This window comes from Arvicanthis niloticus, chromosome 16 (assembly GCF_011762505.2).
Source record: "Arvicanthis niloticus isolate mArvNil1 chromosome 16, mArvNil1.pat.X, whole genome shotgun sequence".
Classification (NCBI taxonomy): Eukaryota; Metazoa; Chordata; class Mammalia; order Rodentia; family Muridae; genus Arvicanthis; species Arvicanthis niloticus.
In genome coordinates this window covers 65,586,650-65,607,904 of record NC_047673.1, presented here as the reverse complement: position 1 = coordinate 65,607,904, position 21,255 = coordinate 65,586,650, and the positions used below count along the sequence as shown (strand labels likewise).

Below are 21,255 nucleotides of genomic sequence, written 5' to 3'. Positions count from 1 at the left end.
AAGGATGTTCACAGAGAGGGAGGGGAGGGAGAAAGAGGGGGGAGAACAGCAGGGGATAGAATGGAGGAAGTGAGAAGAGAGAAGATCCAGCAAGAGGGTTTGGACCTGAGGAGAATAGGGAAATGGTGGAATGCAGTGAGAATTGTAAGGTTAGCAGGAGACACAGACTGAAGGTTGGCTCAGCTGCTCAGCTGAGCTTGCAGGTCCTGTGATCCCCTATGGCTTGTGTCTCCCTAGCAGTGCTCATCCACTGTGTGCAGCAGGAAGGGCAGGGACATCTTTCTAAGTTGAAGGCTACAACAGGAAACTAGCAGGGTGCAGGGGACCGCTGTGCTCAGCCCACATATAGTGCAGGCAGGGTGTGGAGAGAAGGGAATCCCCTAAAGATAAAGAAGAAGTTTCTCTGAGTTAAAAGTCAAGTGTGCAGGCAGGAGAGCCTGAACAAGTGAGCACAATGTCCAGGCTGTGGGCTTTAGGGTTCTGAGATAAGTGAGGGTTTCTGAGTAGGCTACAGACCTGTGGGGCTTTATAAAGTATGCCTCCCTAAGGATGCTGGGCTGGGGAGAGAGGCTTTGGACTTGATAGCAGACATAATCCAAAAGGTAATGCTTGGATTTGTGGGAGATAAAAGAACAATCGAGTTTGATCTGGCAGCAGGATGATCCCTGGCGCCATCTGTACCGGTGAAGACTAGACTGTGCGGTGTGGGAAAACCACCCCCTGCGCCCCAATCTCAGAAAGTAAAGCTAAAACCCAATAGCAATAACTGAAACCAAAAGAATCACTCCTTTACTCTCAAAAATCAAGACAAAATGAGGCCTCAGTGAAATTCTGAAATAAACAACATTCCCTTTCATGACCAGGTACTGATGCTGAACTCCCTGGTAGAGGTTACTCAGTAATGTCTCTCACATTACAACAGACACTCAGTTCACAGTGGCCGGGCTCATATCCTTACAGGTATCGAACATGTACTCTCTTCTCATTTCTTTCTACCATCTCTCTTGGCACAGTACCTGGCTGCTTCCTTGAGCTTTATAATCCCAGACAATAATGGTCCTCTCTGTGGTAGCAACAATTCGCTTTAGCTGGCCGAGGTAATCACAGCCGGTAATCCAAGAAGTATCCTGATAGAAAAGCACAGAGTTGGAGGGTATGAGGCAAAGGTGACACTCGAGTGGTGGATACTTGTCTAGCATGCGAGGCCCTAGGTGTAGTCTCCAGTACCACAAGACAGAGGGACCTGGGGGATTGGGATTTTGTTTTTATTTTTTGAAGTCCCATCTGGCAGCAGAGCTGACAGTGCATCCCCTCTGAGCAGCGTACAGAAAGAAAAAGTCTCTCCACTCTGCCTTGTTTCTTAGCATCATTAGCTGGAGACTGATTCAGCTAGTTGAGAATTTGCTTCGTAGAAGAACAAGGCAGCTGGACGCACAGTCAGCTCTTCCTATCCCTGACACCTTTTGTTTACACAAACAACTAGACTCGGGCTGTGATTCAGCACATGCTCCAACCCTGCTGCCTGCAATCACTTTCATTTAGAAAAGCTCCCCGTAGGGATCGGTGACCTATCTGATCACAAGCTGAGGCCCGTTAGTCTTTCTTGGGTCAAGACTCAAGTTAGGAAGCTCTAACAGCATCAGCATTAGCAGAGGCTAAGCAGAAACAGCAGCCAGGATTGCCTGGGAGGCCAGAAACTTCCTAATGGGTTAGTTCTGTCACAGAAACGAAGGCTGAGAGGTTTCACAAGAACCCTGGCTCCCTTTCACAGGCAGCATGTTGTCTGTTGGTAGTTTCGAGCGCACTCACTGCGTGTGTGCAGATAAGGATAAAACAAAACAAGAATCCCAAATCTCCAGCATCCCCTCATCTTTCATAAATCCTCAGGGTACAGGGTGGATCAGAAAGCAAGACATCTTGCCATGTGCTGCAAGGTCACTTGCATACTGCCCATACTAGAGACAAGCAATAAATGAATTACAAAACTGTACTCGGATACTTATGGCATTTTCATGCTGAAAAAAAAATGTTCTCAAATTATTTCCGTGTTGTTCTCATAATTTGGGGTGTCAGTGTTGTTAAAACAGCATTTAATTAAAACACAGAAGCTTTTAATTAAATTCCAAGAAGTAGCTAGTTTCCCAGCAATCCTCTGTATATAACTGAATTGTAGGAAGTAATAGTCTTTGCTATTATTGAAGCCTTGGTTTTTGAGTCTAGTCAATAAATGTAAATTTATAATCATTAATTATCATTAAAAATAAGATTGAAAAACCTCTGTGTAGGGCGTGTGTTCCTGTGTTTGTGTGTGAGTTCTGTAAAGCAAATATCAATGATAAACATGTGGAGGTCACAGGACAACCCCAAGTGTCAGTCCTTACCATCCTTCCTGTTGGAGAGACAGAGTCTCTTACTTATGCTGCATATAGCATCCTCACTGAGCTGCGGCCATCCTGGATTTCTCCCATTCCCACTCCCATCTTATCCTTGTAGAAGCATGGGGATAAACAGACACACACTACAGGGTCCAGCTTTACATGGACCCTGGGGATTCAAACTTGAGTTCTCATTCTTGCATAACAATCACCTCACCCCCTGAACCTTCTCTCCAACTGTTTATAAGCAGAGCCTCTTCAAGTAGGCTTTGTGAAGATTTTGAGTAACTCTGGAAGAGACAGCCCAGCCCTAACTTTGAGTTATATTTTAATAAAATTTTAATGTACTTACTGTAACATTGGTGCTCGTCTGAATCCTCATCTGTGGATAAAGATAAACTCTAGTTAGAATCCCCAGTAAGAATCAGAAAGCTGTTGTGGTACACAATCCCCTGGCTTAACCTCACTCATCAGCCTACATTTAAGAGACTTCTTCCTTACCTCTTTCTCAGATTCACCCAGCTCTGTGAAATAACACAATTTGGTTTACAGAGGGCAAGGTTCCCACCTCTGTGGCTGGTGCTTAGGTAGCCGTGGTGTCTGGCTTCTTGATATTATTATTATTTTGTTGTTGTTGTTGTTTCCATATTCAGACGCCTCATTTTTCCCCAGCCATTTGGAGCAACATTTGTTATCCAAAGTTAGAAATGCAAACTAATACGGCAAGGATGAGAGTGGCACAAAGAATTCTACACAGAACAGGGTGGACATATGAACACTGTAGAAAAGTGCACCACATTTCATTTGAAGCACTTCTTCTCAAGTTACTGAATGTCTTTAGAACATTCTGTCCAGGGGCTCTCCACTGAAGCACCCATGAATAGTGTCCTAGGAAGTAGGCTAACTGTCATAGCTATGTCCCACGCAGAGAGCTAGTAGCAGGATAACTGCTTCCGGGATCACAGCTGAGGTATCCCTGTGATGAAGTTTCTTATGCAGGCTCAGATGGTGTTGGTCAATGGCTTGGAAATGGCTTCCCTGAAGAAATGGGCCACATGGACAAAAGAGCAGGGCAGAGAGGCTCAGGGATAGGTTTTCATGGAGGATATTACTTTCTCTCATCAGAAGAGTGCCAAGAGGCTTTACACTCAGGTTCTTATTTCTGGATAGGACAAAAAGAATTCTAGTGTTTCAAGGAAGGTGTTTATTTCCTGTGGTATTATCCTTAGCTTGAGGAATCTCATAGGAGATGGGTACACTGAGGGGATGATCTAGGTCGGTGTGGTTTTCAATCTTCCTGATGCTGTGACCCTTTAATATAGTTTCTTACATTATGGTGAAACACCCCCCCCAGTCATAAAATTATTTTCATTGCTACTTCATAACTATAATTATGTTGCTGTTATAAATCATAGTGTAAATATCTGATATACAGGATAGCTGATATTGGGCCCCAATAAAAGGGTCGTTCAAACCACAGGTTGGAAAAAACTACAGATAGAAATTATGATTTGCCTTCTTTGAGAATGTCTGTGAGGGATTGTCTTGATTGGATTGATTGATGAGGGAAGGCCCATCTTAACCACTCCCAGGGCAGGACCAGTTCCTGGCCAGGGATCCTGGATACATAAATTTGCAAAAGCAAATGGCCCAGCAACACCATTGTTCTCCTCTGACAGCTGGTACTATGTTACCAGCTATTTTCAGGATCTGCTGCATTGACTTCATCATCCTGAGTTGTAGCATAGACTGTGAGCCAAAATAAACTCTGACTTTCTTAAGTTGCTTTTGTCCCACATTTTGTTACAATAACAGGAAAGAAAACTAAGATAGTCCCCTAGGTCCAACTTTGGTGGGAACAATTATTTAAAGTTCTCTTTCTTTCTTCATCATCCTTACCGATTTTTAGTGTCTTTTAACACCTTAGCTTTTGCATGAATTGTTATTCCTAGTCTCTGTCACCACGAAAATCCTTAGCTTTGTTCATTCTTTCTCAGGTAAGGTAATTATGTGTTTATCTATTAAAAGATATTTGGAGTTATTAATGGCTGATTTTTAAAAAGTGATCTCTGTGATCTACACAGGGTTTCAGGGAATTTTTCCTCCCATAATGACTCCACCCGTGCTTAAGGAATGTAACATTTAAAATAATATTTGTTTCTAGTATATCAGAGCTTAACATAATTTTAAAGCAATCTTTTCTCTCCACTCTGTGTGTGTGTGTGTGTGTGTGTGTGTGTGTGTGTGTGTGTGTATTATATGTGTCAGGGGAAAGTAAGAATGTGTATGTCTGATATATGCTAGTGTGTACAAGTGTGTGGATGCTTGTCCATGTGCACACAGTCATGGAAGCCAAAGGAAGACATCAGCTCTTCGTTCTATGACTGAACACCTATTTTCTTAAGTCAGGGTCTCTCTCTGAACCTGAAGCTTTCAGCTATGCTTAGCTTTCCCCACTTTCAGCTATGCTTGGCTTTCCCCACTTTCAGCTATGCTTGGCTGACCAGTAAACTCCCAAAATCTACCTGTTTCTACTGTGCCCCAACCACCACCACCCAGCATTGTGGTTACAGCCTGTATTTTCATGGAATTTTCAGTTAAGTACTTGGGATTCAAACTCAAGTCTTCATGCTCGTATGACATATGTCACCTCCTTATCTGCCCCCCCTCCTGCCAGTTACTTTCTTTCCCCTTCCCTTCTCTCCCCTCACCTCCCCTTCTCTCTCTTCTCTCTCCTTTTTCCCCTCCCCTCCTCCCTCCCCCCTCATTCATTTTGTTTTAGGATTCTGTCATATTACTTTATTACTTTATTTGAGATGATTATAAAAAATAGAGGTGGGTTTCTGTGTGTTTGTTAGCTTCCATGTGCTCAACTGTAAACTCTGAGGAGGCCTTTGTTTTGTTTGAGGTGTGTGTGAAGCATCAAAGAGGAAGCTACCTCACTTCCCTACAATCAAGGACCACTTTACAGTGTCAGCCATTACTTTTCTCCTCACAGTGTTTTAGAGATCCCATCTTGGTTCGGGTTCTGAAGACACAAAGGTCTGTATTAAGAGGCTAATGCTTTAAGGGGAGAAGGAAGAAGATGGAGAAGGGTTCTATATAAAAGAAGCCAGTTTTCTGATCTTTTGTTTACCATATTAATTGACAGAATTTGCTGGGTGCTCATAGTGAGGCTAGCACATTAGAGATATTCACTCATTTTTTAAAAGAATTGTTTATTTATTTTATGTATGTGAGTACATTGTCACTGTCTGCAGACACACCTGAAGAGGGCATCGAATCCCATTACAGATGGTACGAGCCACCATGTGGTTGTGGGACTTGAACTCAGGACCTCTGAAAGGGCAGTCAGTACTCTTAACCATTAAGCTGTCTCTCCAGCCCCTGTATTCACTTGTTTAACCAGCAGAACTAACTATGTTGGGAAGAAAAAAAATCATTGCTCTGGATGGGGTCTGGGACCTAAAGACATTAAGTACCATACACAGCTGTGTGTGTAGCAGGCTGTGAAGCAGGCTCTGTCCACACACCCAAGAGCCCAGTGCCCAGATGGGCCTTGCCTAACAGTCTCATTGCCCTGGATGTGATCTTCTGGAAAACTCCCTAAGTTGAGTGTTATTGAAGGACAAGCATAGATTTTGGAAACGATGTGTATTTCAAATACATGTTTCTTGTATGAATAAAGCCTGCCCTTGTCTTCAGTTAAAAATGAACTGGGAATCTTTACTCTGTGTACTTAGCAGCAAGACTGCCTCTCTTGCTTTCACAGTGGAGGTGTTATGTAGGACACACTACTGCACAGTCTGTTGAAATCTCCCACATTTAAAAAATGGGAAAGCTCAAAATGTATAAATTTAGAAATATTGATCATAGCAGCATTATGCATTTACATAAGATGTTATTACTAGCCAGGCATTGGTGGCGCATACCTTTAATCCCTGCACTTGGCAGACAGAGGCAGATGGAACTCTGAATGCAAGGCTAGCCTGGTCTACAGAGTGAGTTTCAGGGCAGCCAGGGCTACACAGAGAAACCTTGTACTGAAAAGCTGAAGGAATAAAGAAATAAATTTATTATTCATAAATATTCATGTTTCTACTTCATCATTGAATTTGATCTTCATATTGTCCCTTTATCTTAGTGTGAAAACACAAGGCTCATGAAATTTCCTATTCAACCTCACAGAAAACCAAGTGTTATACCTGAGACATTTTATTTATTTATTTATTTATTTATTTATTTATTTACTTTTGGAGTTTTGAGGCAGGTTTCTTCTGTAGGCCTGGCTGTCCTGAAACTCACTCTTAGACCAGGATGGCCTGAAACTCATAGAGATCCACCTCCCTCTGCCTCCCAAGTACTGAGATTAAACATGTGCACTAACCACTAGTGGCCTGGCACACCAGAGGCACTTTATTTCCATCAAGGCCACTATCTTCAGAGGATCCTCTATTACTTGGCTAGCACATGTTTAGGGTTTTATCTGGAAAATTATCCAGATCAACCTTGTACATGTTGGATGACATGTAAGTCATGATAACACTCAAGAAATAACACCAAGTATTTCTCAGCAGTCAAACCTGAGAAACAAACCCAAGACTCGGCAACTCTCTTATTACTATTTTATTTCTTAAATCACACAGAAATGTTGTTTTTGTGCTTTCTGAAACATTTGGATACTGCATAGGTAAAACAAAACACAGGAGAAAGGGGGGGAGAAAGAGAAGAGGGAGAGGCCAAGATTCCAAGTTACCTGGCTGTTGAAGACTGTTATTAATCCTTTCTGAGATGCTGTTATCAATAAATCTAGCTGTGGGACCTTCACAATGCATTTGATCACGTCTCGTCGTCTACTGCCTGTAAAAAGCACATGATTAGTGTCAACTCCCAGAGGTCTTAACATTCATTTGTTATTGGTGTAAAGCAACAAAAAGAAGACAGTATTTCACTACAACCCCTAAGCTACTTAAAATTAAATAAAACCAAAACAACAACAACCAAAAAACCCCACAAATGCTGCCTGGCTTTTAATTATCCTTGGAGACATAATATGAATATAGGGTGTTTCAGCTAAATATGATCTATGAATTCCCAAAGAACTTGCAACTTTCTCAGCCTCCACACCCCGGCATCCTCCCATTCCCCTCCTAGCACATACTCACCACTATGAACACATTTCACAGAGAGTGGATTTCTAAACATCATTTGGAAGCTTTCTATTTTGAGATTTTTTCTCATCACTTAATGGCCTTTCTTTGAACTGTCACCATGATGGTCTACACAGGCTAAAGTTCTAACATTATCTCAGGCTCCTTGTTATAAAAGAACAAAACTACCTTAATGATATCTTAAGACTTCAAACAATATTCTGTGCATTTGGGAAAATAACACTAGGCACTCTGATGCTCCTGTGCCTACCCACTGGCTGAAGGACAAAGTAATATACACACTACTTCTCAGGGTGAGTTAACTGTTGTTTGTTTGGATTTTAGTTTTGTGTGTAACCCAGGCTAGTCATTAACTTGTGGCATTCCTCTTTCCTCAGTCTCCCAAGGGCTGGGATTATAATCTGTTCCTATGTGGGGTGATTTTTATCATTGTAAACACTTAGAGAAAAGAGTCAGTATTCCAATTACCAGACATTCCCAAGAGAAAAAAAAAATAGATATTCTAGAGAATTGTGTCTGTCATTCACTGTCTTGTCCCCAGCCCTCAGGTATATGACCCAAACTGTAGGACTGAGCTACACCCTCACCCTCAGATGCATTTTTAAAGGAACACAAGATGTAGTGTGAATTTTAGCTGCACTGCTTTGTGCTCCAGCCACCAGCCCAGAGATTCTTTGGATCTGTGAATTAAAGACACACACACACACACACACACACACACACACACACACACACACACACCTTAGCTTATTTTTAGTCTACCATCTAGCTCAATGGATAGGGACTTCTAATCCTCCACTTGCTACTTTAAGCCCAATTGGGGAAGTGGCCACTGGCCACTTATCTAAAATCTCACATGGCTAGTTGGCTTTCTCTTCTGCAGCTCCTATGTCCATCTGTATCCCACCAATTCATGATGATATTTTTCTTCTCCTTCCCGCTACATCCTAGCCCTCGAAACTCTAAGGGTCTGGCCATGTCTTCCTTTGCCAAACCATTGGCTGCTGGCAACTGTATTGATCGATCGAAAATCAATTGGGGACAAAGACCTTTAGTGTTTGGACACACAGATTTCCAATTGAATAAAAGCATTAGTACCAATCCCCAAAAATTAGACTCCACCTAGAGTATTTACTTCATTTCAGAACATAGAATGAAAGGCTGAAAGACAGGTGGAGGCTCTAGGCTTCATCTTTTCTCTTCCTGTGGTGGTTTGAATATGCTTGACTCATGGGAAGTGGCACTATTAGGAGGTGTGGCCTTGTTGGAGGAAGTTTGTCACTATAAAGGTAGTCTTTGAGATCCCCTAGGCTCAACCACCCTTCCAGTGTGGAAGAGACCCTCCTCTTAGCTGTCTTAGCTGTCTGTGTAAAATAGATTCTTTCTGTTGCCTTCAGATCAAGATGTAAAACTCTCAGCTCCTTCTCCAGGACCTAGTCTACCTGCATGGTATCATGCTTCCCACCATGATGATAATGGACTGAACCTCTGAAACTGTAAGCCAGCCCCAATTAAATGTTTGCCTTTATAAGAGTTGCCTTCATCATGGTGTCTTTTCACAGGAATAAAACCCAGACTAAGAAACTTCCTAACCCTTTCTAACCTTGGAGTGAACAATAACAAACCCCAAAGTGTCAACAGTGGAGAGGTTGGGAGTACCCAAATCCAAGGATCAGATTTGAAAAAAATAGAAGACTCTTGGAAACTGGAAAAGACCTGAGTTGAGCTAATACCTGTCTGTGACTGGCTCGGAGTCAGTTCAGAGATAGTGTCTTTAGAAGAATCACAGGTAGGAGCTTGGGAAAAGCTTCACTTGGGGATGCTTCAATAATATTGTAAAGACACGCAGTTTCTTCTGGTGACACTGGAACATGTACTAATAGGATACCATTATAGAGAGACTTCATTTGAGGCCTGCGCCTCTTCCCATGCTGGCTCCTTTGCTACATTACATTCTGTAGTGCGTTTCAGAGCAAGAAGAAGCTGTTGGTTTCAATTACAGGTAGTTTCTCTCCACACTAACCCCAAACTGCTATTCCTTTCTCTTACAGTGAACTGAGTGAGCACATGTAGGGTGATCCTTTGGAAATAGTATGTTCCCAATGCTCAGTTTTGAGGAAAAAATATCAAAATTCATAACAATTTGGGGGAAAAAACATATGAGTCACCTGAAATCACAATTCGCTGTTTTCTAGACACAAGAAAAACCAAATTTTCTTCATCCATCTGCGAAGTAAGAGGGTCTTCATCAGTGGAGAAGTATCCAAAGATCTAAAATCCCAAACAACAAAACAAACATAAGCAGTGTATCAGAGCTGGTTGTCCAGTAACAATGGATTCTGTGCTACCTGTAGTCAAAGTCTTACTGAGATGAAACGCTCCTTGCTTTATGATGTCCGAGTAGAGTGCCCCGTAAATAAGCAGCACTTCAACATTCAACACACTTTGCACTGGTGATGTGTGATTTCTGAGGAGGCACTGACGTTTTTCCCTGAGGAGCAACCATGCACCAAGTTTGTGTCCTTGCTCCTACTGAAAGATGGATTACCATCTTAACCTTGTTTGAAAGTGAAGTCAGCCTTCGTCAGACAGGGCTCAGCTAGGACTGTTACCTGTGAGTGATTCCTAACTATCGTCTATGAGTCTTGCTGTGTCAGATTTTTTTTTCATTCCTGCAAAGGGAAGCTTCAGAATATATTAAGATTTCAGATTTTTATTTGATTAGCCTCCCATTTTCCAGAGGTTGCCTGAAAGTGAGCTACTTTGCTATAAGAAGATATTCTGAATATTAAAAAGTGATCTTGGTGAATAAATGATCAAACTGTGAAAGTTTTAAAATTAGAGGCATTTGAAAAATGTTAACAGCTAGCTGTAAGCCAGGCACACTGACACAAGCCTGTAACTTCAATTATTGAAAGACTGAGGCAAAATATTTGAGACCAGTTTAAGGCCAACCTGGACAACTCGAGAAAAGTCTGCCTCAGAATCTTCTAGCAGCAAAATAACCCCTATTAACTTATTAATAAGTAGAAAGTTTCTTTTACTGATAACTGAGAATTCTTTAAAGGAATTAAGAATTTTGAGAACTGCATGTATGTGTGTGTGCATGTCCATGTCTGAGTCTTCCTCTATCACTCTCTAATAGATAGAGCAGGGTCTCATACTGAGGGTGGGACTCACCCATCCAGCAAGGCTGTTGGACAGCTCTGGGGATCCACCTGTTTCTGCTGGTCCAGCACCGGTTTCAGCATGCTCTGCTACTGTGCTGTCTGTTATGTGGATGGTGGGAATTCTGAAGTCAAGTTTTCACGCTTGTGAAAAAAGCACTTTATCCACTGAGCTAGCTCCTTGCCAAACCGCCTACCCTTCTATATTATTTTTTCCTAATGCTACCAAAATAAATGGCTACAAACCTGACATTAAAGAAGGCCTTTTTTTATTATTAACACATAGTTTCATAGGGTAGAGTCCAAAATGGATGTCAGTGGACTCAAATCTAAGAGAGAGTAGAAAATTGTTTTTACTGGAGTCTTTGGGAAGAATCAGTTTTCAGTATCATTCAGGTTGTTGGCATAGGTTGATCTGCCTGCTGCCTGTCAGCTGTCACTGCCTAGATTTCAGGGGCTTCTACTCAGTTCAGCACCCAAGTCCTTTCTTCTCAGCAACAGCAGCAGAGTTTCAAGTCTCCTTCATGCTTGAGACCCTTCCCCCATTCTTCCTATCTTGTCTTGAAGGACTTTGAGTCACTTAGATTATCTAGGATACTCTCCTCATATTAAGTTCTGGTGATTAGTTCTGCAAATCCATCAGCAAATTCCTTTCATAATTACTTGGAATGGTGACTGACTGTAGAACCAGGGACCAGGACTGTTGGGAAGGAGAGCACTTTTGTATGCTCTCATTTAATAAGCACTATTCAGCATAATTAATGCATGTTTGGCACCCTATGTATCCTGAGATAGTCATGTGAAGTAATGGTGGGGTCAGAAGTCAATTGACAATAGGAGCCATGGTTCTTTCCTCAGTTCCCTGGCAGTAAGTTCTGTCCAGTGTTTCCTGCAGTGGGAGAATCCTGCTCAGTGTGGTTAATTCTAAACTGTGTGTTGTGCTTACAGTAACTTCAAACAGTTTATGAGCAGCCATTCACCCTGATTTGCCATTTCTGTAGAATCATTGTGGAGATAGTGATAGTATGTCTGAGAAGAGATGTGTGAAGGATTGTGGGAGCAATGCCCTCCTTCGAGGCAGAATTGCACACTTCAGGACTTAGAAATCAACTCTAGTCCTGGTTCTACTGTCCAGTAGTCATATGATCTCAAGCCAGTGTCTGGAGTTCTCTCTGCCCGAGTTTTCCTCATCTGGAAAATGATCATCAGGCATTACCTCCCCCCCTTAAACAAGGATGAGGATGTTTAGATTTTATAGAAGTTACATAGAGTATAATGTACTTGGATTGCACCAAGTGGCTGATAGGAACTCAGTTAATGTCAATATGTGGGGAGTGGTGCCCTAGGTTCCCAGGAACACTAAAGAAAATGGAACTCAGGTATCCTCCCTGCCAGCTAAAACCCACCCACGCAACAAACACCTTTCCTGTTGAGCACACTTGCTGGTCATGCATTTTATCATATACATCCTTTAGTGTAATAGCCACACAGATGTACGTACTACCTTTACTCCTACAGAAATTATCGACGTTGACAAGATATGAAAATAGAAAGATGACCAGTTGAAAGGCCAAAGTGATGGGAGAAGAGGGAGGGGCAAGAGACAGTGACAGGAGAGTGACTATGCTCCAAATACACCATACGGATGTCCAGAAATGTTGTAAGGAAACACAACATTATGTGTCACTAATATATGCTAAGAAAAAGTTCAAAACAGATGATTGATTTCACTAGTTTCAAGGAAGCTAAATGAATCAATTCATTAAAATCCATTCAGGAAGTCTTTTAGATATGTCAGGTAAACTTCAGAAGAAATGGCAAAACTCATTTATTTTGTTGGATATTTTATTTACAATTCAGATGTTGTCCCCTTATACAATTCTACCCCCACACCCTCTGCCCAGGAACTACCTATCCCATCCCCTCCTCCTGCTCTATGAGGCTGTGCCTCCACCTACCCCTCCATTCCCACCTCCCCACCCACGAATTCCTTTACACATGGTGTCCAGCCTTCATATGGGACCAAGAATCTTTTCTCCCACCTATGCCTAACAAGGCCATCCTCCCTTACATATACAACTGGAGCCATGGGTCCCTCCCTAAGTGCTCCCAGGCTGGTGGTTTAGACACTGGGGAGCTCTGGTTGGTTGGTATTGTTGTTCTCCTCATGGGACTGCAAACCCTTTCAGTTCCTTCAGTCTTCACTCTAACTCCTCCATTGGGAACCCCTTGATCAGTTCAATGGTTAGGTGTGAGCATCTGCCTCTGAATATGTCAAGCTCTGGCAGACCTCTAAGGAGACAGCTATATTAGGCTCCTGTCATCATGCACTTCCTGACATTTACATCAGGATCTACCTGTGGTGACTACACATGGGATGGATACCCAGGGGGAGTGGACTCCAGATGTCCCCTCATTCAGTTTCTGTCCCATACTTTGTCTCCATATTTGCTTCCTTGAGTATTTTGTTACTCCTTCTAAGAAGGACCTAAGCACCCACACTTGGTCTTCCTTCTTCATGAGCTTCATGTGGTCTGTGACTTGAATCTTTGGTGTTTCAAGCTTCTGGGCTAATATCCAATAATCAGTGAGTACATACCATGTGTGATCTTTTGTGATTGGGTTACCTCACTCAGGATGATGTTTTCTAGTTCCATCCATTTACCTAAGAATTTCTTGAATTCATTGTTTTTAATAGCTGAGTAATACTCCATTGTGTAAATGTACCACATTTTCTGTATCCATTCCTGTGTTGAAGGACATCTGGGTTCTTTCCAGCTTCTGGCTATTGTAAATAAAGCTGCTATGAACATAGTGGAGCATATATCCTTGTTATATGTTAGAGCATCTTCTGGGTATATGCCCAGGAGTGGTATAGCTGGGTCCTTAGGTAATGCTGTGTCCAATTTTCTGAGGAACTGCCAGATTGATTTCCAGAGTAGTTGTACCAGCTTGCAATCCCACCAACAATGGAGGAGTGTTCCTCTTTCTCCACATCCTCACCAGCATCTGCTATCACCTGAGTTTTTGATCTTAGCCATTCTGACTGGTGTGAGGTGGTATCTCAGGGTTGTTTTGATTTGCATTTTCCTGATGACTAAGGATGCTGAATATTTCTTTAGGTGCTTCTCCACCATCCAAGTTTCCTCAATTGTTTGCTTAGTTCTATACCCCATTTTTAATAAGGTTATTTGGTTGTCTGGAGTCTAATTTCTTGAGTTCTTTGTATATATTGGAATTACCCCTCTATCGGATGTGAGATTGGTACAGATTTTTTCCCAATCTGTTGGTTGCTGTTTTGTCCTATTGACAGTGTTCTTTGCCTTACAGAAACTTTGCAATTTTATGAGGTCCTATTTGTCAATTCTTGATCTTAGAGCATAAGCCATTGCTGTTCTGTTCAGGAACTTTTCCCCCGTGCCTAGGTATTCAGGGGTCTTCCCCACCTTCTCCTCTATTAATTTCTGTGTATCTGTTTTTATGTGAAGGTCCTTTATCCACTTGGACTTGAGCTTTGTACAAGGAGATAAAAATAGATCGATTTGCATTCTTCTACATGCTGACCTCCAGTTGAACCAGCACCATTTGTTGAAAGTGCTGTCCTTTTTCCACTGGACAGTTTTAGCTCCTTTGTCAAAGATCAAGTGACCGTAGGTGTGTGGGTTCATTTCTTGGTCTTCAATTCTATTCCATTGATCTTCCTGCCCATCTCTGTACCAATACCAGACAGTTTTTATCAGTACTGCTCTGTAGTACAGCTTGAGGTCAGGAATGGTGATTCCTCCAGAAGTTCTTTTATCATTGAGAATAGTTTTCGCTATCCTGGGTTTTTCGTTATTCCAAATGAATTTGAGAATTTCTCTTTCTAACTCTGTGAAGAATTGAGTTGAGATTTTAATAAGGATTGCATTGAATCTGTAGATTGCTTTTGGCAAAATGGCTATTTTTACTATATTATTCCTGCCAATCCACAAGCATGAGAGATCTTTCCATCTTCTGAGATCTTCTTCGATTTCTTTCTTCACAGATTTGAAATTCTTGTCATACAGATCTTTCACTTGCTTGGTTAGAGTCACACCAAGGTATTTTATATTATTTGTAACTATTGTGAAGGGTGTCATTTCCCTAATTTCTTTCTCAGCCTGTTTATCTTTCACGTAGATGAAGGCTACTGATTTGTTTGAGTTGATTTTATAACCAGCCACTTTGCTGAAGTTTTTTTTTTTTTTTTTAAATCAGGTTCAGGAGTTCTGTGGTGGAAGTTTTGGCGTCACTTAAGTATACTCTCATATCATCTGCAAATAGTGAACTTTTGACTTCTTCCTTTCCTATTTGTATCCCTTTGACTCTTTTTTTTTTTTTTTTTTTTTTTTTTTTTTTTTTGTCTAATTGCTCTGGCTAGGACTTCCAGTACTATATTGAATAGGTAGGGAGAGAGTGGGCAGTCTTGTCTAGTCCCTGATCTTGGGGTTGCTTCAAGTTTCTGTCCATTTTAGTTTGATGTTGGCTACTGGTTTGCTGTCTATTGCTTTAACTATGTTTAGGTATGGGCCTTGAATTCCTGATCTCTCCAAGGCTTTTACCATGAAGGGATGTTGAATTTTGTCAAATGCTTTCTCAGCATGTAGTGAGATGATCATGTGGTTTTTTTTTTTCCTTTGAGTTTGTTTATATAGTGGATTAAGTTGATGGATTTTCAAATAGTGAACCATCCCTGCATTCCTGGGATAAAGCCTACTTGATCATGATGGATGATTGCTTTGATGTGTTGTTGGATTCGGTTTGCTAGAATTTTATTGAGTATTTTTGCATCAATATTTATAAGGGAGATTGGTCTGAAGTTCACTTTTTGTGTTGGTTCTTTGTGAGGTTTAGGTATGAGAGTGTTTGTAGCTTCATAGAAAGAATTGGGTAGTGTTTCTTCTGTTTCTGTTTTGTGGAATAGTTTGAAGAGAATTGGTATTAGGTCTTCCTTGAAGGTCTGATAGAATTCTGCACTAAAACCGTCCGGTCCCAGACTTTTTTTCGTGGGGAGGCTTTTAATGACTGCTTCTATTTCTTTAGGGGTTATGGGACTGTTTAGATGGTTTATCTGCTCCTCGTTTAACTTTGGTACCTGGTATCTGTCTAGAAAATTGTCCACTTCATCCAGAATTTCCAATTTTGTTGAGTATAGGCCTCTGTAGTAGGATCTGATGATTTTTTTTTTTAATTTCCTCAGTTTCTGTTATTATGTCTCTGTTTTCAGTTCTGATTTTATTAATTTGGTTACTGTGTCTGTGCCCTCTGGTTAATCTGGCTAAGGGTTTGTTTATCTTGTTGGTTTTCTCAAAGAACCAGCTCCTGATTTTGTTGGTTCTTTGTATAGTTCTTTCCGTTTCTACTTGGTTGATTTCAGTCCTGAGTTTGATTATTTCCTGCCATCTACTCCTCTTGGGTGTATTTGTTTCTTTTTGTTCTAGAGCTTTCAAGTGTGCTGTCAAGTTGTTAATGTATGCTCTCTCCAATTTCTTTTCACAGGCACTTAGAGCTATGAGTTTTCCTCTTAGCACTGTTTTCATAGAGTCCCACTAGTTTTGGTATGATGTGTCCCCATTTTCATTAAATTCTAAAAAGTCTTTAATTTTTTTTCTTTATTTCTTCCTTGACCAAGTTATCATTGAGTAGAGCATTGCTCAGTTTCCATGTGCATGTGGGTTTTCTATCGGTTTTGTCATTATTAAAAACCAGCCTTAGTCCGTGGTGATCTGATAGAATGTAAGGGATTATATCAATCTTTTTGTATCTATTGAGGCCTTTTTTGTGACCAATTATATGGTCTATTTTGGAGAAGGGATCATGAGGAAATGGTATATTCTATTGTTTTAGAGTGAAATGATCTATAGATATCTGTTAAATCTATTTGGTTCATAACTTCTATTAATTTCAATGTGTCTCTGTTTAGATTCTGTTTCCATGATCTGTCCATTGCTGAGAGTGGGGTGTTGAAATCCCCCACTATTATTGTGTGAGGTGTAATGTGTGTTTTAAGATTTAATAAAGTTTCTTTTATATATGTGAGTGCCCTTGCATTTGGAGCATAGATATTCAGAATTGAGAGTTCATCTTGGTAGATTTTTCTTTTGATGAGTATGAAGTGTCCTTCCTTATCATTTTTGATTACTTTTGATTGAAAGTTGATTTTATTTGATATTAGAATGGCTACTCCAGCTTGTTTCTTGGGACCATTTGCTTCGAAAATTGTTTTCTATCCTTTTACTCTGAGGTAGTATATGTCTTTTTCAATGAGGTGCATTTCCTGTATGCAGCAAAATTCTGTGTCCTGTTTGTGTATTCAGTCTGATAGCCTATGTCTTTTTATTGGAGAATTGAGTCCATTGATGTTGAGAGATATTAAGGAAAAATGATTGTGGCTTCCTGTTATTTTTGTTATTAGAAGTCAAATTATGTTTGTGTAGCTATGTTCTTTTGAGGTTGTTGGAAGATTATGTCCTTGCTTTTTCTAGATTGTAGTTTTCTTCCTTGTGTAGGCATTTTCCATCAATTATCCTTTGAAGTGCTGGGTTTGTGGGAAGATATTGTGCAAATTCAGTTTTGTCATGGAATATCTTGGTTTCTCCATCTATAGTGATTGAGAGTTTTGCTGGGTATAGTAGTCTAGGCTGGCATTTGTGTTCTCTTAGGGTCTGTATGATATTAGTCCAGGATCTTCTGGTTTTTATAGTCTCTGGTGAGAAGTCTGGTGTAATTCTTATAGGTCTGCCTTTATATGTTACTTTGCCTTTTTCCCTTACTGCTTTTAGTATTTTTCCTTTGTTTTGTGCATTTGATGTTTTGATTATTATGTGACGGGAGGTATTTCTTTTCTGGTCTAGTCTACTTGGTGTTCTGTAGGCTTCTCATATGTTTATGGGCATCTTGTACTTTAGGTTAGAAAACTTTTCCTCTATAGTTTTGTTGAAGATATTTTTTGGTCCTTTAAGTTGGGAATCTTCACTCTTGTCTATACCTATTATCCTTAGGTTTGGTCTTCTCATTGTGTCTTGGATTTCCTGGATGTTTTGGGTTAGTAGGTTTTTGCATTTTGCCTTTTCTTTGACAATTGTGTCAATATTTTCTATGGTATCTTCTGCACATGAGATTCTCTCTTCTATCTCTTATATTCTGTTGGTGATGCTTACGTCTATGACTCCTGATTTCTTTCCTAGGTTTTCTATGTACAGGGTAGTCTCCCTTTGAGATTTCTTTATTGTTTCTATTTCCATTTTTATGTCCTGAATGGTTTTGTTTAATTCCTTTACCTGTTTGGTTGTGTTTTCTTGCAATCCTTTAAGGGATTTTTGTGTTTCCTCTTTAAGGGCTTCTACCTGTTTACCTGTGTTCTCCTGTATTTCTTTAAGGGAGTTACTTATGTCTTTCTTAAAATCCTTTATCATCATCATGAAAAGTGATTTTAATTCTGAATCCTGCTTTTCTGTTGTGATGGGCTGTCCAGGGCTTGCTATTGTGTTCTGATGATGCCAAGTAACTTTGGTTTCTGTTGCTTATATTTTTGCGCTTGCCTTTTGCCATCTGGTTAACTCTAGTGTTACCTGCACTCACTGTCTGACTGTAGCCTGTCTTTCCAGTTATCTTGATTGTGTCAGAACTCCTCAGAGTCCAGATGTCTCTGATCCTGTGATCCTAAGCTCCTGGGTAGAAGAACTCCTGGGACCCAGGCCGCCTCTGGGATCCTGAAATCCTGCTGCTCTGAGTGCAGTGGTTCCTCTAGGATGGTTCAGGATATGATGTCTTCACAGGAGCAGACCAGCTAGGTGTTCACTGGTCTGAGTGGAGTGACTCCTCTAGAATGGCTCAGGGTATGGTGTCTCCACAGGAGCAGACCAGGTAGGTGTCTGCCCCAGCCAAAAGGACCAGGCGTGGGGCAGAGGGGAATGCAAAACTCATTTTAAAAGGTTGTGTTTCAAGGGGGAAATTCTATGATCAAAGACAGATATTTCTTATCATCTTGTGATGAACAGTAGTCTCGAGAATCTCCACTTTCTTTCCTGAAATTTTAAATTTCAGACTAGAAACCATGTGATATAATTTGAGCTCGTTGATGGCCTGAGTATTTTATTACTATCAAGTACATCATAACAAAGTATTAATTTTCTTTTAAGAATGCAATTTCCAGACTTCCCCTTGCTTCTGGCAATTAATTTTTTTGATTACTTAAGGAATATATGTTCAGTGTAGAACATGAAGGCAGGTAGATCAAATAAAAACTTGTAGGCAGTTTGTTTTTAAATCTAGTATAGAACATTCTTGTAACATTTTGAAGTAGCAAATATAATGTTAACTTTATAATAATTTACTTTATATCAATGCTGAGGGACCCTATTGACATTGGAAGGAAAAGTATTGTCTCAGGACCCCCAAGACCAAGTTCTCAACACAAAGGAGATTTATTCACCTCAGAGGGACAGAGGGCAGGGATAAAGAACAAAGAAGAGATAGAGAAAGAGGGAGAAGAAGAAGAGACTAAGGGAGAGGGACAAGGGGTATCTGTCGCAGGGGACAAAGGACTACCCCTAGATACAGAGAACACAGAAGTGGCCTAGAGGCAATGGCAGTTTATAACAGCAAAAGGGGAAACCCCATGTTGGGCTGAGGTGTGTAATTTTGGTTGGGCATGTTAATTAGCTGAGCCAAAGGGGGCTTCTGATTGCTGGACTTCAATACTTTGATAGCTGAACTTTGGTAGTCACCCTCAGGAGGAGGAAGTGGCCAAATAAAGGACTAGACCTTGGGCTTTAGGAATGTCATCTAAAGGTCTTTAGCAAGGCAGAGGGACAGGGAAGAAGAGCAAGGCTTTCCAGAGCCATACTTGCCACACTTCAGCTAAACTTCAGCTAATCTCTGTCTACCAATTTTTGATGTCATTATTCTTTCTTGGGTTTGGGTTCCTTTAAACCATGCAGCTTTGATAGAACAACTCAAGAGCAGCCTGGAAGGCGTGTGGAAGTTAGCTGGGGCTTGAGGAATCTACAGGCTAGCCAGAGGTCCTTCAGGCATCCCATGTGGCATATTATGACTTGGGTTCGAATCAGTTTGCAGTATGCTCCTAAAAATCTGTTTATACATTCCTCTCTCAGGTCCTTTTCCTGTTGCTGTGATAAAATACTCTGATAAAGCAATTTAAGAGTGAGGGTGCTTGTATTGGCTCACATTTCCTGCAGTATATAGTCCATCACAGTGATGAAGGCAGGGCAGCAAGCAGGGAAATCGTGGTTGCAAGAGCAGGAAGCCAGCTGCTCACATGCATCCAAACTCAGAAAAGCACAGAAAGGAACAGGGAGCTGCCCTAGGCTAAAAAACACAAGACTCCCTGCCTCACTTCCTCCTAAAAGTTGGCAACCTTCTAAACAGTTCCACCATGTAAGGATCCGGTGTTCAAAGTGCCTATGGAAGACACTGAAATTACAACAGCTGCTTACTTAGCAACACAGACTAACATGGTGGTGAGAAAAAAACCAGACCCCGTCTTTTCACTCATTAGCTGTGTAAGTCTAAGGCAATCACATTGAGCAGATTTCTTTTTGACTAGTTTTTCTCATTATATATTTAGGGGCCCAAGTTATACTTTTATTAATTCTAACATTTCACTAGTGTAATAGTATACAATTCTCCAAGTGTATTTGCATCTAAACCACAGAAAAGAAAGTGTAACTTTTTGTGGCACTGTTGAGACATAGAGATTTATATTTTGGAATCAGATTTGCAAACCCTTGGCTGATTTTGGAAGAATCAATCCCACTTGTGTTGCCCAATCAGTGACTACTAGCTAACTAATAAGATGCCTCCTAAAAAAACAGGTAATTGATATTGAAATGAAGTGAGTCTTCATTAGGTAGTATACAGTTTCCATTTTACAGATGACAGCGCACCAAGCTCAGAAAGGTTAGGTTGTAGGACTCGAAGTCAAAACGCCCGTTTGAGAAGTGGCCAGATTGATGAGAAGATGGTAGGCCAGGGACGGCAGAACAGCCCACATAGACTCTTCCAGCCTCAGCCGACCTCCACCAGCACAGAGCGCACCAGAGGCTGAGCTCCAGATGTTCCATCAAAGCTGCAAGATTTCTAGGAGCCCAAAGATGGGAAAGGATAACGGCATCAAGAGTTGGTAGACAGAAACGTTTAACTGGAGACCAAAGCTCACTTTCTATTTGGCTTTAGATAGGTCAATTACCTTTCCACATGTCTCTGTTTTCACCCTCACCATGGCAAAGTGTCGCGCTCTACAATCTGCATGTGGATCTGTTGTGAAGACTAAATAGGAACCAGGAATTTGTATAAAACTATAGAAGAGATTTTACAGATGTCAGGAGACTGTGTAAGACTAGAAGTGGCAGATGTTGAGAATGAGGAGCGCCAAGGAGCAGGTATTGGAGATAAGGCTTCCATTCCTCCTCTCCACAACTAAAGAACTATGCAGATTTACTTTACAATCGTATTCCATTACATTCAAAGATTTCAGTTACCATGGAACTCCATGTGCAC

At 40.9% G+C, this 21,255-nt stretch overlaps 1 protein-coding gene across 2 annotated transcripts in view; it reads right to left on the bottom strand.

Moving 5' to 3' along the window:
- The window catches only part of Wdr64 (WD repeat domain 64), a 136,037-nt gene that overhangs the window by 101,205 nt on the left and 13,577 nt on the right, over positions 1–21,255 (bottom strand). For both annotated transcript variants that reach the window (XR_013104249.1, XM_034520689.2), the window contains exons 3-6: positions 9,715–9,817; positions 7,132–7,235; positions 2,728–2,757; positions 1,017–1,127 (exon numbers count right to left, since the gene is read on the bottom strand). Coding sequence is in view for 1 of the 2 variants with exons in the window: in XM_034520689.2 (XP_034376580.1) it covers positions 1,017–1,127; positions 2,728–2,757; positions 7,132–7,235; positions 9,715–9,817 (348 nt within the window). In the remaining variant the exon portion in view is untranslated. The remainder of the gene's footprint in view (positions 1–1,016; positions 1,128–2,727; positions 2,758–7,131; positions 7,236–9,714; positions 9,818–21,255) is intronic.